At 36.5% G+C, this 13,639-nt stretch overlaps 1 protein-coding gene across 2 annotated transcripts in view; it reads left to right on the top strand.

Moving 5' to 3' along the window:
* Window positions 1–3,821: 3,821 nt before the first annotated feature.
* FGL1 (fibrinogen like 1) overlaps window positions 3,822–13,639 on the top strand; it is a 22,774-nt gene continuing 12,956 nt past the window's right edge. The window contains exons 1-2 of one of the 2 annotated variants that reach the window (XM_066185840.1): window positions 3,822–3,947; window positions 8,924–8,997. In XM_066185840.1, the coding sequence (XP_066041937.1) occupies window positions 8,932–8,997 (66 nt within the window). In that variant the 5' untranslated portion in view covers window positions 3,822–3,947; window positions 8,924–8,931. Of the gene's footprint in view, window positions 3,948–5,207; window positions 5,277–8,923; window positions 8,998–13,639 lie in introns of those variants that run through there. The other variant, XM_066185841.1, reaches the window with a different exon arrangement.

The following is a 13,639-nucleotide window of genomic DNA, read 5'->3' as shown; positions in this document are numbered from 1 at the left end:
AACCTCCACAGCATTATGTGTGAGAATCTCATACACAATGCTTTTATTTGTAGAATGCACTTAAAAAGGGTAGATATAATAGCATCTGGTAAACAGGTGCATTGTAAATTATGGTAACTACTTACCTGGATTTCCTTGCAAAAACAACGAGCCATTCTTAAGTCAGTCTATTAAAAAATATACTCTTTTGGAAAGAAGGCTGCCCTTAAAAACATTAACATGCAGAGGTTTTTAGTCATAACTCTGAGTTTGGCTTATCTTTTATTTCAACTTTGTTCTGTTTGAGAAACAAAATATTGGTATAGGAGTACCCACATCATTTGTGTAAAAAACCCCCCAAAGTTAAATTTACTCAGACATCATGATTTTGATAGAACTGGTCAGGATGGGTTTTGGAGTAGTTTTGTTTGTTTGTTTTCTTGCTTTTATGCCTCAGAAAAAAAAAAAAAGTCTAGCATCTGAGTTATGAAACCAAACATCGTATTCCATTTCAAAGTATTTTCAATTTATTATTGTAACCATTTAGCATATGTGAAAGACCATTTCATTATGGTGGATGTACAGTGTTGGATGCACATTTTCAGATAAACAACCTCAGCCAGTCCTAGAATGGAATACATTATGTATTCTCTCTTTTGTCCTTAGCATTACACAAATGAAAACAATGCAGAGAATTGGAGTAGAGGGGCAGAATCACCTCCCTTGACCTTCCAGCTATGTGTCTCTTGATGCAGCTTGGGATTCAATGTTTTCTGGGCTTCAAGCACATGTTGCTGGCTCATATTTAGTTTTTCATCCACTAAGCCCATTTTAAGATGTTAAGATCTACCCTCAATCCACCCATCATCAGCTGGTATCCATGTCTGGGATTGCCCTAAATTTTTAAACTTCTGCCAGATTAAAATACCTGGAGAGGTACTCAGCTGCAAGTGCTAATATAATAGAAAAAAATAATCACTGATTTCTTGTGCTAGCTTTTTCTTTTAAACATCAAAAAAAAGGTATACAGTGGATATAATACAACTGAGTGTTTTTACCTTGCTTGGAGGAAGTCTAAAATCTTAATTTAGTAGAAGTTAAAACCAGCATTTTATCCTTTATATATACTCTATGAAAAAATGGTGGAAGGGTTAATAATGATCCTTGCAATGTTTTCCTTCACTTCTATGCAAACTCTTCAAAGAACAGCAAATCTGAATATCTGTGTGAACATCCAGTATTTACTGGCCACATTAAGGTCTCTGACAGTGTAGAGCCTCAGATCTCAGTAAATTTCCTACAAGGCCCAAAGATTCTTTTACATACCCTGAGTCAGATATGTGGCAGAAAGTATCAGCAAGATTTTCTTCAAGAGGTGAAAACAACAGAAACTCTACTGTCAAACTTCAGAAAACCAGGGAACTTTGGCCAAAGTTGTAAACAACATTCAATCAACATAAAGTATTTCACAAAGCAATAACTTAGCAAACTCTAAGCCCATTCAACCAAGCAAACTCCAACCCACCCGATTTTAAGTTACTCAAACTTTGAGAAGAGGGAATCAGGAGAAGAAGAAAGAAAAAGGGAGAAGAGATACAGAAAAGAACAAAAATAGCAATTACTGCTGATTCCAGCAGTGTTTCCGCTGATCAAAACCCAAGGGAGGTAGAGTCAAGACAGTATGCATGCCTTGTGCTCTGGCTTAGAGTATATTTTGGCTTTCGTGACCCCTTCCCCCAGGTGGGACTTCTGAACTGGCAGCCACTTGGGAGCTGGGTTAGGGGTTCCAGGGGCACGGTGTGGAGCATGGCCTCTGGTGTGCCAGGAATTGGCAGCCCCTCTGGGTGCTGGGATACAGGCCCCAGGAATGGTGTGTGTGGAGCAGAGTGTTGCCTTGCCAGGGTTAGGGTTGGTCTGCCTCTTTCCCCACACACGAGCCTGAAATATTTCAAGGCAGCCATTTCCTCCAGTCTCTCACAAACATTTGCCAGTTTCCAGTATTGAATATATTCAACAGGTCTAAAGAGACATTTCTCTCTTCATTTTGTGCTCATATGATTTCCATTTGTATGTTCTTTGAATTTAGTATGTTTATTTTTACAAAACCATTCTGATCATGAGTAGCATATAGACTTCTTGAATAATACAAATCTCTGACTTGACACTGTATACTGACTTGAACACTATATTCTTGTTTAACTGAACCATGTTTTTTAGCCATCTTTGTTTAAAGCCCTCAAGTGATGGGCAATCTACTTATAACCCTCAATAAATAGTTTACTTTATTTTCTTTCTTTAGTTTAATTTATTTATTGTTAATAAATTCAACTTTAAAATGCCATGCCTTTTTTCCACTTTGTAAATTCAGAGCCCACACACTGAGAAACTATTGTTTAGGAGTTATATTTATAAATATGTATGCCCCTCTTTGAAATAGTCACTATTCATAGTAAGATTCTCAGTAAAAATTATTTGCTGAATAATTTTGAATTTTTGAATTATTCTTACTGTAGGTTCCTCAGGAGTAATTTAATGTAATTAATAAAGATTTGAAATACAGAATATGAATTTAATTAGTAGATGTAATGAGTAAAGAGAATTACTGCCAGGTAACCAGATTCCAAATAGTACGCCAGAAATTATTCTGAGGAACTTGGCAACAAGTGTTAGTCTTCAATAGGAGGTATGTGAAGAGCAATACAAGCCCCTGAGATTAGCTCAGTTGGTCTGAGTGTGGGTGCTAATAATGCCAGGGTTGCAAGTTGATCCCTGTGTGGGCCATTCACTGGACTCGATGATGATCCTTGTAGGTCCCTTCCAACTCAGAACATTCTGTGATTCTGGAAAAAAAAAAAGAGGGGCCACTTACAAGGGCCACTTACACTTAGTGACAGGACAAGGGGGAAAGAATTTAAACTGAGAGAGAGTAGGTTTAGATCAGATATTAAAAAGAAATTCTTTACTGTGAGGGTAGTGGCACAGAAAAATTATAGATGCCCCATCCCTGGGAGTTTTTGAGGCCAGGCTGGATGTGGCTTTGAGCAACCTGGTCTAGTGGAGGGTGTTCCTGCCCACAGCAGGAGTTTTGAAACTAGGTAACCTTTAGTGTCCCTTCCTACCCCAGGGCATTCTATGATTCTGTATTTATACTGTGGAATGTAAAGCTCATTTTATTGCTATTGTTCAGTATTTCCTTAAGACTTCTTTTCTTCCAGCACATTCCTTTAAGCATACTCATTTATTGAACTCTTTGGGAAGAGCCAGCATAGAAGAAGGGCAAACACTCAAAACATTGTATTTTAAAACATGCTTTGATGTATTCATCTGGCTCTAAAAAATCTAGAAAATTATTTTTTTCTGATGAAGTCACTGAGATGCTGTGCTTCTCAGTGCCTTGACTAAAAAACACATCACACAAGATTTTTTGGGTGCTTTTTTCTTGTTCCCATCAGCTTTATCTGTACTATGTTTGTTACTTTGGGTTAGGTTTTATTTAGCATATTTCTTTTTTTGTTGCACCTCTGACATGTAACCTCTAGTCTGAGTGATTATTGGTTTTTTCTTAAATCCATTGAGTCTGTAATGCTCTCTATGTACCTATGCTCTCTATGTAATTAGGCTGTGACTATGGAAAGGACTGGAGTACAAACCGAGTATGATACAGAAAGCAATTTCCTGAACCACGGCAGTGAAAGGGAATAGATGATCCTTTGTTATTTTTGGTTTATTTTTGTTTCAGAAGTGTTGTGTTAGGCACAGAATTACCATCATCTCCTTCTTATGTTGCAATTTAGTCTTGATAACTGCAACTTCTCAGCAGCATTCCAGCCTGGTGACTCACAGCAGATGTAAGCCTCAACTCTGCAGAATTTAATAGCAAAAACAGTCTCAGCTTGGGAAGGGCTCTGGAATTATTTGCACCGGCTTAAGAAGATTTAACAACTTTGAGTTCTGTCCAGAAGTTCAAGGTAAACATTTAAGGTACCTATGAGGGAAGAAGGAAGACGTTTGACTAATTTCTATAGATGGTTTAAAAGTAATTTGTTTTTGAAGGCCATATAACTGGTGCTGATAATATGTTGATAATGTGTTGATAATGATGTATGAATGTTTTACCAGGATTTAGCTATTTTCCTGCATTTCTAGATGGTTAATAAACCCAGTATTTGAATCTGCAGTTTCTAAATTTGTATTCCTATAGGCTATATGAACAAGGCTGCTTTTAGAACCTGAAAGTAAATCAAATCATGAATAATTTTTCAGATGAGGAAAACAGGGAAATTTTTGTAACACCACCAAATTTAAACAAAGCAAAATCTGTGCATGAGTTTAATAATTTGAATTTTAAGAAAGCAAAGAAAAAACTTTCTTATAATTTTTTATGCTTTTGGCAGATCCTCTCTTACTATTATTGTATTTATTAGCAATGCAAGTCTTACTGACACTGTGCCAACAGAAGCAGGCATCTGTATTCCATCTAGTTTGCTGTCTCTTAAATTCAAAAAACAGAATAACATTCTAATGGTTCAAACTTTTCATAGCACAGAACTTCTTTAATGTCATCAAATCTATTTAGTAATTTGTTATTTAAAGACTTGGAAAAAACATCATCTTCAGGAGAAATTTGATTATTTGTGTATCCTTTAAAGAAAGCCTAGGCACAGAGAAGAAAAAAAGATGTCTTTCTAGAATTTTGATTCCATAGCTTTGGAAAAAAATTCTGCCCAACTGTACAATGTATATTCCAGGTGTAATCTTAGAATAGTAAGTGAGTAACCACTGGGATAAAATTTCAAGGTTTCACAAGAATTGCACTTAAATTTAATTTCTTTAAAACAGAAGGTGATTTTTTTCCAGCTAACTGTTAAGGGCTTATGTTTCAACTTGAAAATATAACATCAAGTTTTTCTCACTCTAGCATGAAGTGAGAATTAATCCACATGTCTACTGTCTGATATTAAGATTTTCCTGGAAAGGGATATCTCCTGTACAAATTAGTGGTGTGTGTTTTTGTTTTTGGTGGCAATTTTGTTTGTTTGTTTGGGGTTTTTTGGGTTTTCTTAAATCAACACAGGTGTTATTAAAAAAGTCTTGGAAGTCTCTCAACACTTATTAACTCTTTGGGTTCCTCTGAGACCAATTAAAATCTGTAATTTTTTGCAGGTTTTTTTGAGTGACAGATCTTATTCAATTGTTTATTTTCAGAAAATAGCTATATAACAAGGGTAAATATTTAAAGGACTGAAGAAATTAGTTTAAGAAACTGGCTTACAAAGGAGTCTTCCTAGAGCAAGAGGGTAAGCTTCCCTTGAAGAGAAATTTAGGTTTCCGTGTTACTGAAGACCATGGATGTACACTTTCAGAGAACTGTTACTAATACAACCTCTACTGAAACTTTTTATAGAAATGTGGGTAACTAAGTAAAAAGTTATCCCCATTAATTCTCTGTCTGAACCTGATGATTTAGATAGTGTGTCAAAGTGCTTTGAATATGTAAGGGGCTTGACCCTATTTGCCATTTTTCTTGTCACTGTAAGGTTGACCACTCAGTGAATCTCATGTAACTGCAACTGTGAGATAAACAAACTGCAGGAGTTTATGACTGCTGAGAAACTGGCTTAAAGGTGCAAGGTCCAGGACCAGCACTGCTGATTGTCCTCTGTCTTGTCTGGGTCTGCCTGCTGGGCAGTGCCAGAAGCAGAGAAATGCTTTTATGTCACCCATTTCCTTTCAGAGCTTGAGTTTTGAGGTCTCTTCCTAGTCTTTTTGACCTTCTCCCTTTTTTTTGGAGGACAGCAGCACAAATATTTTTGTTTCCCCTACCCTACTAGAGGTCCCTCTGTGGGTTTTTTTTTTCCCCCTGTGTCCTCTCTTTAAGTCTTCCCTATTTCTGACTGATAGGTCTGCCAAATGAAGTTCCCAGACTCTCCCTCTTTATAAGCCTCTTGTCTTACACTGATAGTGAGCTTATATTGTGAATGGCTACAGGATCAATATTCCATCTTGAGTTTATTGTCCAGCTTGCTTTCTTAAAAATGAAACTCCAGGATTAAAATATCTTCACCGATTTATTTAAATAATCAAATTTAGGCATTTATGAGAGTATTATTATATTATTAAATTTTATTATATGTCTTTTGAAAATGTTTTAGTTCAGCACTAAAGCTGACATGTTAAGTCATCTCCCAAGTGCAGCCCTTATGAAGTTTCCCAGAAGAGCAACATTCTATAGAAAGAGGCATCCTTAAATAGAAAGGTGACTTCATCTAAAGATGACAAACTAAACCAACTGCACACACTCTACACTCCTCAGCTATTCATTCTTTTCCTGCATCTTGCTCATGGCAGCTCATACATGCTGTAAAGGACTTACCTGCCTTGATTGTGCCTCACAGTCTTCTATTTTTTGGTTTTTTGCTAACATAAATTTCTCTGAGCAGTATGCAAGATTTACTCGATAGTCTTTTTTTAAAAATAAGAACACTGAAGTTGTGAAGTTGTGCAGTCAATTTAAGATTGGGGTTTTCTAAGATTGATTGTGATGTACAGGCATTCACAGTCAGCGAAATCATTATAGAACAGTTCAAATACTAAGATTAATGTGAGAGAGGATTCTGTGGTTTCACAATTAAAATAACAGGGATGAAGTAGAGTATATGAAATGTGAATCTTCCAGTGAAGAAAACAGAGTCCCTTCTCTCTTAGAGAACATATTTTAAGTATGCAGGGAGTCAGGACAGCAGTTAGCAGAGACATTTGCAGCCTGTCCAGATAGCTAATGTACTCTTTGGTCACTACTGTCACAGACAGTGTCATCCCAACAGATGGCAACAGCTGCTTTCAAAACAGAAGTGAGTGTAATATCTATAATTACCAATGTTGTAAGGTGAAAGTGTTTTTATCATGTTTTATGTACCGTGTTTTATCATGGCAGAAACCTCTGACATTTAAATAACCAATTCATTGCCCGGCAATTCTTGCAGATTCCTCACATACACACCACCATCACCCATTTTTTAAGCCTGTAGTTCATAGGATTTACCTCTTCAAACAAAATCAGAACTTGTTGTTCTGAATTCTAGTAAAATTTCTAATTCAAATGGTATAACATTTCTTTGGTTAGCATGAAGAACAACTTACAATTTTAAATTGAGAAAGTTTATGGCATTAGAAATAACATTGCCTAAGATTTTCAGTTCACATTTTCACTCAATAAACATTTTATAGGTAATTTTTAGTGGATTCCTTTGGAATCTTCAGAGATAGACAACAGCTTAGTATAGTGCTTTGCAGCTGAATGATAGATGTATGTCCAAAATGCTTAAAAAGACTTCTGAGCTGCTGTAACATGGGTCAGTGGGTACAGAGTACCCTCAACGCTTTGTGTCTGCATCTGTCCTGTGCAAGAAGTGGGATGAGCTTTATACAGATACACTTAGGCCTCAAAACTCCATGCTTTCAGATATGATGCTTTCAAACCAGCAAACCTCAGAAGTAAAAAAAACCCTCAAACACCAAACCAATGTTACTTACTTAAATAACTGTAATTTAAAAAAGCATCATAAGTATTTCATAGGTAAGTGTTGGAATCTGAGATTTGTCTGGGCTGTAATTTCTGGTCTTGCATGAAGTTTTCAGAAATTGGTGAAAATCCAGTTGGACTTGTCCAATTTTGCACAAACTTAAAAACATACTTCTTATAAGCACCTTGCTTATCTTTGTACTGTAAAAAGCAGAGTCTGCCAAAGTTCCCCTCATATTTTATATTAATTCCTGTAGAGACACTAGGGGAAATTTTCGTAAACTTGGTGTTTCAATAAACACATGCTGGTATTGAATCATTAATCTCTATTATAAGTCTTATATTTTGTCTAACCACAAATTCTTTAATTTGTCACCATCTCTGGGAGCATTCAAAAAATGTATATGTGGTGCTGAGGGACCTGCTTTAATGGTGGACCTGTCAGTATTAAGTTAATGGTTCAACTCGATGATCTTGGAGATCTTTTCCTTGACAACTTTATGGTAGGAAAAGGAGAGTAGACACATATTCTGGTTTAATTAGGTGTTAGCATATGCTAAGTGAAAATATTTGTAGTTTCAAAAGAAAACAAAAGATTCCTCAGTTGATAGCTTGCAGAAGTTTAATTAATTCAGAATAGTTTATGTATAATCTATGTCAATATTTTACTGATTGGAGGCCTTGGTTTCTTTGTGAAAAGCACACCTCTGTCTTACAAAACAATTTTGAAGTTCTATCAGCTATAATTTGCAAGGCAGTGAGATACAGTGGTGATTGGCTTGGCCTATGAAATAATTTTCATATGAAAAAATGGGGATTTAAAATGCTATGGGTCATACAGTACAAAGTATCCATAGCTATCAGTTTAAAGATGTCATCCTTGTTACCATTAGAATAAAAGCTGATAACTATTTTGAATTTTTCCCCCAAATTACTCTATGACAGTAAAATTATCTTGATCCTCTCTTGGTGCACAAAATTTGCACAAATCTTTAGATCAAGGACAACTGGCCCAATTCAGATTTTAATAACTTGTCTATGACAGAGAGGTTTCTCACAAATTTAAAGGACCAACAAGGAGTATTTCCCTGTCTTTCAGCTTGTTTAAAATGTTTTTGCTTTTGCCTTGAAAATAAAATGTGTGAGTTTGAATCTTGAATAGGTGTCCTAAAATGCATGGAGAGGTCTAGTACCAAGTGGCCTAGAAGGATAAATTCTCATTTTACTGGCTTTTGGAGTTGTATTTTATCAGACTATTTTAGACATTTGAAATGTATGCTGCATGTACATTATATTTACAATTTGCAAAAAAAGAATTATAGGTTAAATAGACTCTTTTGAGTAAGATTTAAGATGACAAGTGTAAATTTTAGTTTTTATATTTAAGTTAACTAGTGTTTCCTTTGTTCCTCTACTTCACAGCTTCCAAAATGAAGATTTTGATAATGATTGATTTTGTACTTGCAGCTAGCTTGATGGATGTCATTGGCAGCTCTGTAAGTTCCAATAATTAAATATTTCTATAGACTTTCTTCTAAATACTGCATTCCTTATCCTCCATAGTGCTCACAATGCACATCCCCTCCATAGTGCTCACAATCTCTACACACGATGGCAGAATCTTTGATGAAAAAGATTAAATTCATTTAAAAATGAAAGAATAAGGAAATATCTTCAAATGGTGTTCAGTCTGGACAAGTTTCCAATAAGGAAAGAGGAAACAAATGCATAAATTTACAATGGAAGATAAATCACTAGGCAATGGCACCAAAGAAAAAGATCCAGTCAGTTTGTGACTGGCTCTGATATGAAAGAGGAGACAATATATCTTTCCTAAAACAGATGCCATATGGTGCATGGAGGCACACTGTACATAAGGCACACAGGATGGTTACACTACCATTCAGGGGTGATGCTAACTCAGAATAGCACCTGTAGTTTTGAGCAGCATACTTACAGACAGGCAAAGTGCAGGAACTCCTAAAATAGTGGCTGCAGCAGTGGTATTTCTGGCCACTGACACCTGGTATGCAGAATGTTTCCATCCTTTTCCACCTTGTCCACTTGCCATACAACTTTTTCTCAAATGAGATCCATAACTTCATATTCTTACTTGTTTCCATGTAACTATATTATAATTCACACTCAGAAACAATGACCAAAGCTCCTTCACTTCAAGCTCTATATTCTCCTCTATATTCTGCTTCTCCAACAAAAACCCTAATACAAGCACACTTACTCCACAGTTTAAAATACCTCTAGCCTCACCAATCCTACGCTTCATGTCATGGCTGCTCTGACTAGTTTTATATTCAGGTCCTAAATAGAAGAGACCTAAAGGGATTGAATTCTTGATTCATAATTGCCCAGGTGAAAGTGGCGGCTGAATTTACAACTATTGTTAGTGGCTTACATTACTTTGCAGAAAACTTTCATTCAGATAAGTAGCTTTATAGAGGCAGAATGGGAAGCATTTGACTCTGTAATCACTTCTGCTCAGTGGAGAAAAATACTACTAAATTCTGCAGAGGCTTACGGAGAAAAAGAGGCATCACAGTTAAATGCATTTACTTATTTTTAAATTATTTTTCATTTAGAGTATTGTGGGCTTTAGCTGAGCTTCTGAGTAAAAACTGGGAATATTCAGAACTTCATCTCAAATTTTTCATCTTTTAATCTCAATAAAACACTGATCTCAATATAGAGATATTTTGGAGCTAATTCATATTCTGAAACATACAGGAAATAGCATCACAGGTAAAAACTTTGTATTTCTATAGTTTTCAGGAAGTGTTCTGAGTCTAATTTGTAGCAATAATTTTAATGGAAGGTCACTGGCTGCTAAGCAATTCACACAATAATGAAAGTGAATGCACATTAATTGCAGCAGCTGGTTAAATGTGGGACTGTGTGCCCAAGAGCAGAGCTGTCAGCAGTTGTTAGATAATTACTTCTCAGTGTTCAGTGCAGAGTTGCTTCACTGAAACAGAAAGAACAGGTTGTGTTCAGTCTGGTTTCAGTCACTGGGCACCACTGTCCACTGGAGACAGCCACAGTAAAATCGACATTTTGTTGAGTATTTCAACATTGTAATGGTTTAAATTTGGTCCATATCTAACAAATGGAATAGCAATATGTTATAACTCCTGACTTAGAATTCTAATTTACATTTTGCTTTATTACTCCAGCTGCACGCTGGTTTAACTCCAATGGTTTTTGAAGGATTATCCTGTGAAAAAAAAGTGTAGCAGCACATTGAAAGAGCAGTCTGGTAAACTGAAGATCTAAAAGCCATATTGATCCAATTGAAGTTACAGTTACCTTGTGATTGTCCCATGGAAAAAAATCGACATAGAATTCCAAATATGAGAACTGTGGTTTTGCTGTTCAGCAGCAAAGTCTAATGGGATTTGTCTGGAGTTGACAGAGAGAGACAGCAATGAGAAGGCTGAAGTTAGGGAGAGAAGAGAAAGTATCAGATACCAGTACTCTTCATATGTAGGTTACTTTAAAACTTTATTTCTGCTCAAGCTTTCTTTTTAAACTTATGCTTTAATTATTCAGTATGGCTAGTCATGTCTTGATTGTCACTTCTAATTTACTGTCACTTCCTAAGCATTATGAGCTTAAAACCTTTTAAATCAGGAAATTGCTATGTGTAGTGTAGATACATCGCTGTTCACCCCATCATGAGTGTATTATCTGTAAAGCAGGTGAGAATTAGCTCATAGTTAATTTTTAATTTTTTTATTAATTAATTCATAATTTTGAAGTAAAAAATAACAAAAGATGGATCCAACTGCAAGTTTAAGAATAATATTTAGAGACAGCCTGTTACAGACTTGTGTTTAATTTTGTTCAAAGGAAAGGACCTTTTATTGTGGTGTATGAAGTAGTGTCATACTGAATTTAGATACCAAATTTTTCTAGAGTAAGATAATATTTTTTCAGAAGTTCTGTACTTCTGCTATATAATTTAATCACAGCAGGAGAATGGCTTTTAGCAGTATGAAAGGGGAATTGATAGAGGCATTTGTTTCACCTGAAAGAAATACATGTAGCTGCCTGTAGCTGCCTCTCCTCAAATGCACTGTACCTTGCTCTTTCCAGAATCGAAGGTAGCTGTAGCTCTTTGTGGCTCAGATCTTGCCACATGTTGAAGAGGTTACGCTGACCTGAAGTCTTGTCTATGAAATTGCAAGGGCCTGGCAATGGGGGCCACCCTTTCCGGGTCTCTCCTATTGCATTTTGCAATGTTCTCCAAGGTTGTGAGGACTGAGCTAGGATTGATACAGGCTGATCTTCTCAGTAAAACTGGTAACTGTGGCATAGTGGCTTCTTTATCTCTCTTAACTTAGTATGATTAGAATAAATATTTGGTCTGACTGGGAACATGGGATTTTTTGGACAGCTTTTCTTTTATAGTTGGCATTAGCTCATCAGCGTGAGGCTGGAAATATTTTTTCAATACTTTAAAAATTTATTCACTCTCTCAATCCACCTATGCATCTCTTTCTCTCTCTCTAAAGCTGTGCAATCCCGTGAAAATTTCTGTATTCACACAGGACTAGACTGACAATTTGCAGACACCTGTCAAGGAAGCCTCTTCTGAATCTCCTATTGAATTAATTCCCACTGAATAGAAGATTCAGCTTTTGTGAAGGGTTTGTATGAAGCTGCAGATACAATTGAGATAACCAACCAGGAAAGGCTGCACAATAAATAGTGCATCTTTTCTTTGTAATATGCAACACGTCCCACATTATCCAGTGCATACAGTCAAATAATATCCCTCTAAACCACTGTAGCAACTTTGTCTCTGTATGTCCATACATTTTAACTATTTTCTTCTCTTGTTTTCTGCCAGAAGAAAAGGATGATATGCTAGGCATCTCGTATAGCTATCAACAACTGAAAAAAGACTTTCAAGAGAAGGGTCTTAAACAATATAGTGCTTTCGGGATATTACCGGGTCATTGCCTGCCGTATCCCTCAGAACAAGGTGTTTGGGGAATGTGCCTCCGGCCTTACAGCGTCCCCTTGTGGCCGAGCGTGGCCATGGTGCCCCGACAGCTCCTCGGCCAGCACACGGCTCAGTGCCGGGCGCGCAGCGAGACGAGCTGCCCGAGGGCAGCCCCAACACAAAAAGGCTGCTGGACCTTTCCCTCTCCAACAGGTCGCTGACGAAGTGCCTAGTTATGCCGCATATGTATATATTTTTTTTTTCCCATTCTTTTATTTCACCGTGCATTTTAGATTGTGGTTAAGTAGGAATTAAAGCAAGTCTCTGATACACTTCAGCAATACTTAAGGCAGAAGTCTGTCTTCAGGATTGTTCTGCACAGTCTTATGATTAAATTTTTCAGTGTAACTAAATACTTAAGACAAATGGAACAATTCTTTGGAAGTGTTAATGGATAATGGGTGAAGACTGAGCTTCGTGCAAATGAAAGTACGCAGAGACCATTGAGGTGCACCTCACTATGCACAGCAGTATGCTGTTGCAGGCATTTCTATAGTTTGGTGTGATAGGGCAATGTTCTGAGATATCAAGTCTTCCATATGGATGGCAAATATTGCAGGTCTACATGTAAATAATGTTCCCTATGAATAAGGTAGCACCAATTTAGAACTACTGCAAATTTGAACTTACATGTCAGATTTCCAGAAAGTCACCCTTTGATTTTGCCTGTTGTGCTCTTTTATAAGCCACTAAACTCTGCTCATATAAAATTTCAGTGTTACTGATGCAAAACCTGCATCTTGTTTCCAAAGGGTTTTCTCCCTTACACTGAAATCAAGTTTATTTAATATATATTTTAAACCATAAAGACTGTTTTAATTTAAGTTCTCCTGATCAGGTTCTGTTCATTTTGGCTATTTTACCACAGTCTTTAATCTAAAACCAATTCTTTATTGTTCAGCATGCATTCAGCATGTCAGAATTTGGAACAGCTATTCCAGCTCTTGAGGATCAAGTGAGTGCTAGATAACACTGTATCAGAATTGCCACATTTCTCACCCACTCTGCATGGCAAAATTGAGTACACAAGTCACAGTGCAACATTGACTTCAACTTTTGTTCTAACTTTTATTTTTCATGTATATTCACGGCTTCTTAGGGACTATTTTAGCATG

Source organism: Chamaea fasciata, unplaced genomic scaffold (assembly GCF_029207755.1).
Source record: "Chamaea fasciata isolate MVZ Bird 193981 ecotype frontalis unplaced genomic scaffold, bChaFas1.0.hap1 SCAF_6, whole genome shotgun sequence".
NCBI lineage: Eukaryota > Metazoa > Chordata > Aves > Passeriformes > Sylviidae > Chamaea > Chamaea fasciata.
This window is presented reverse-complemented; position numbering and strand designations above follow the sequence as displayed.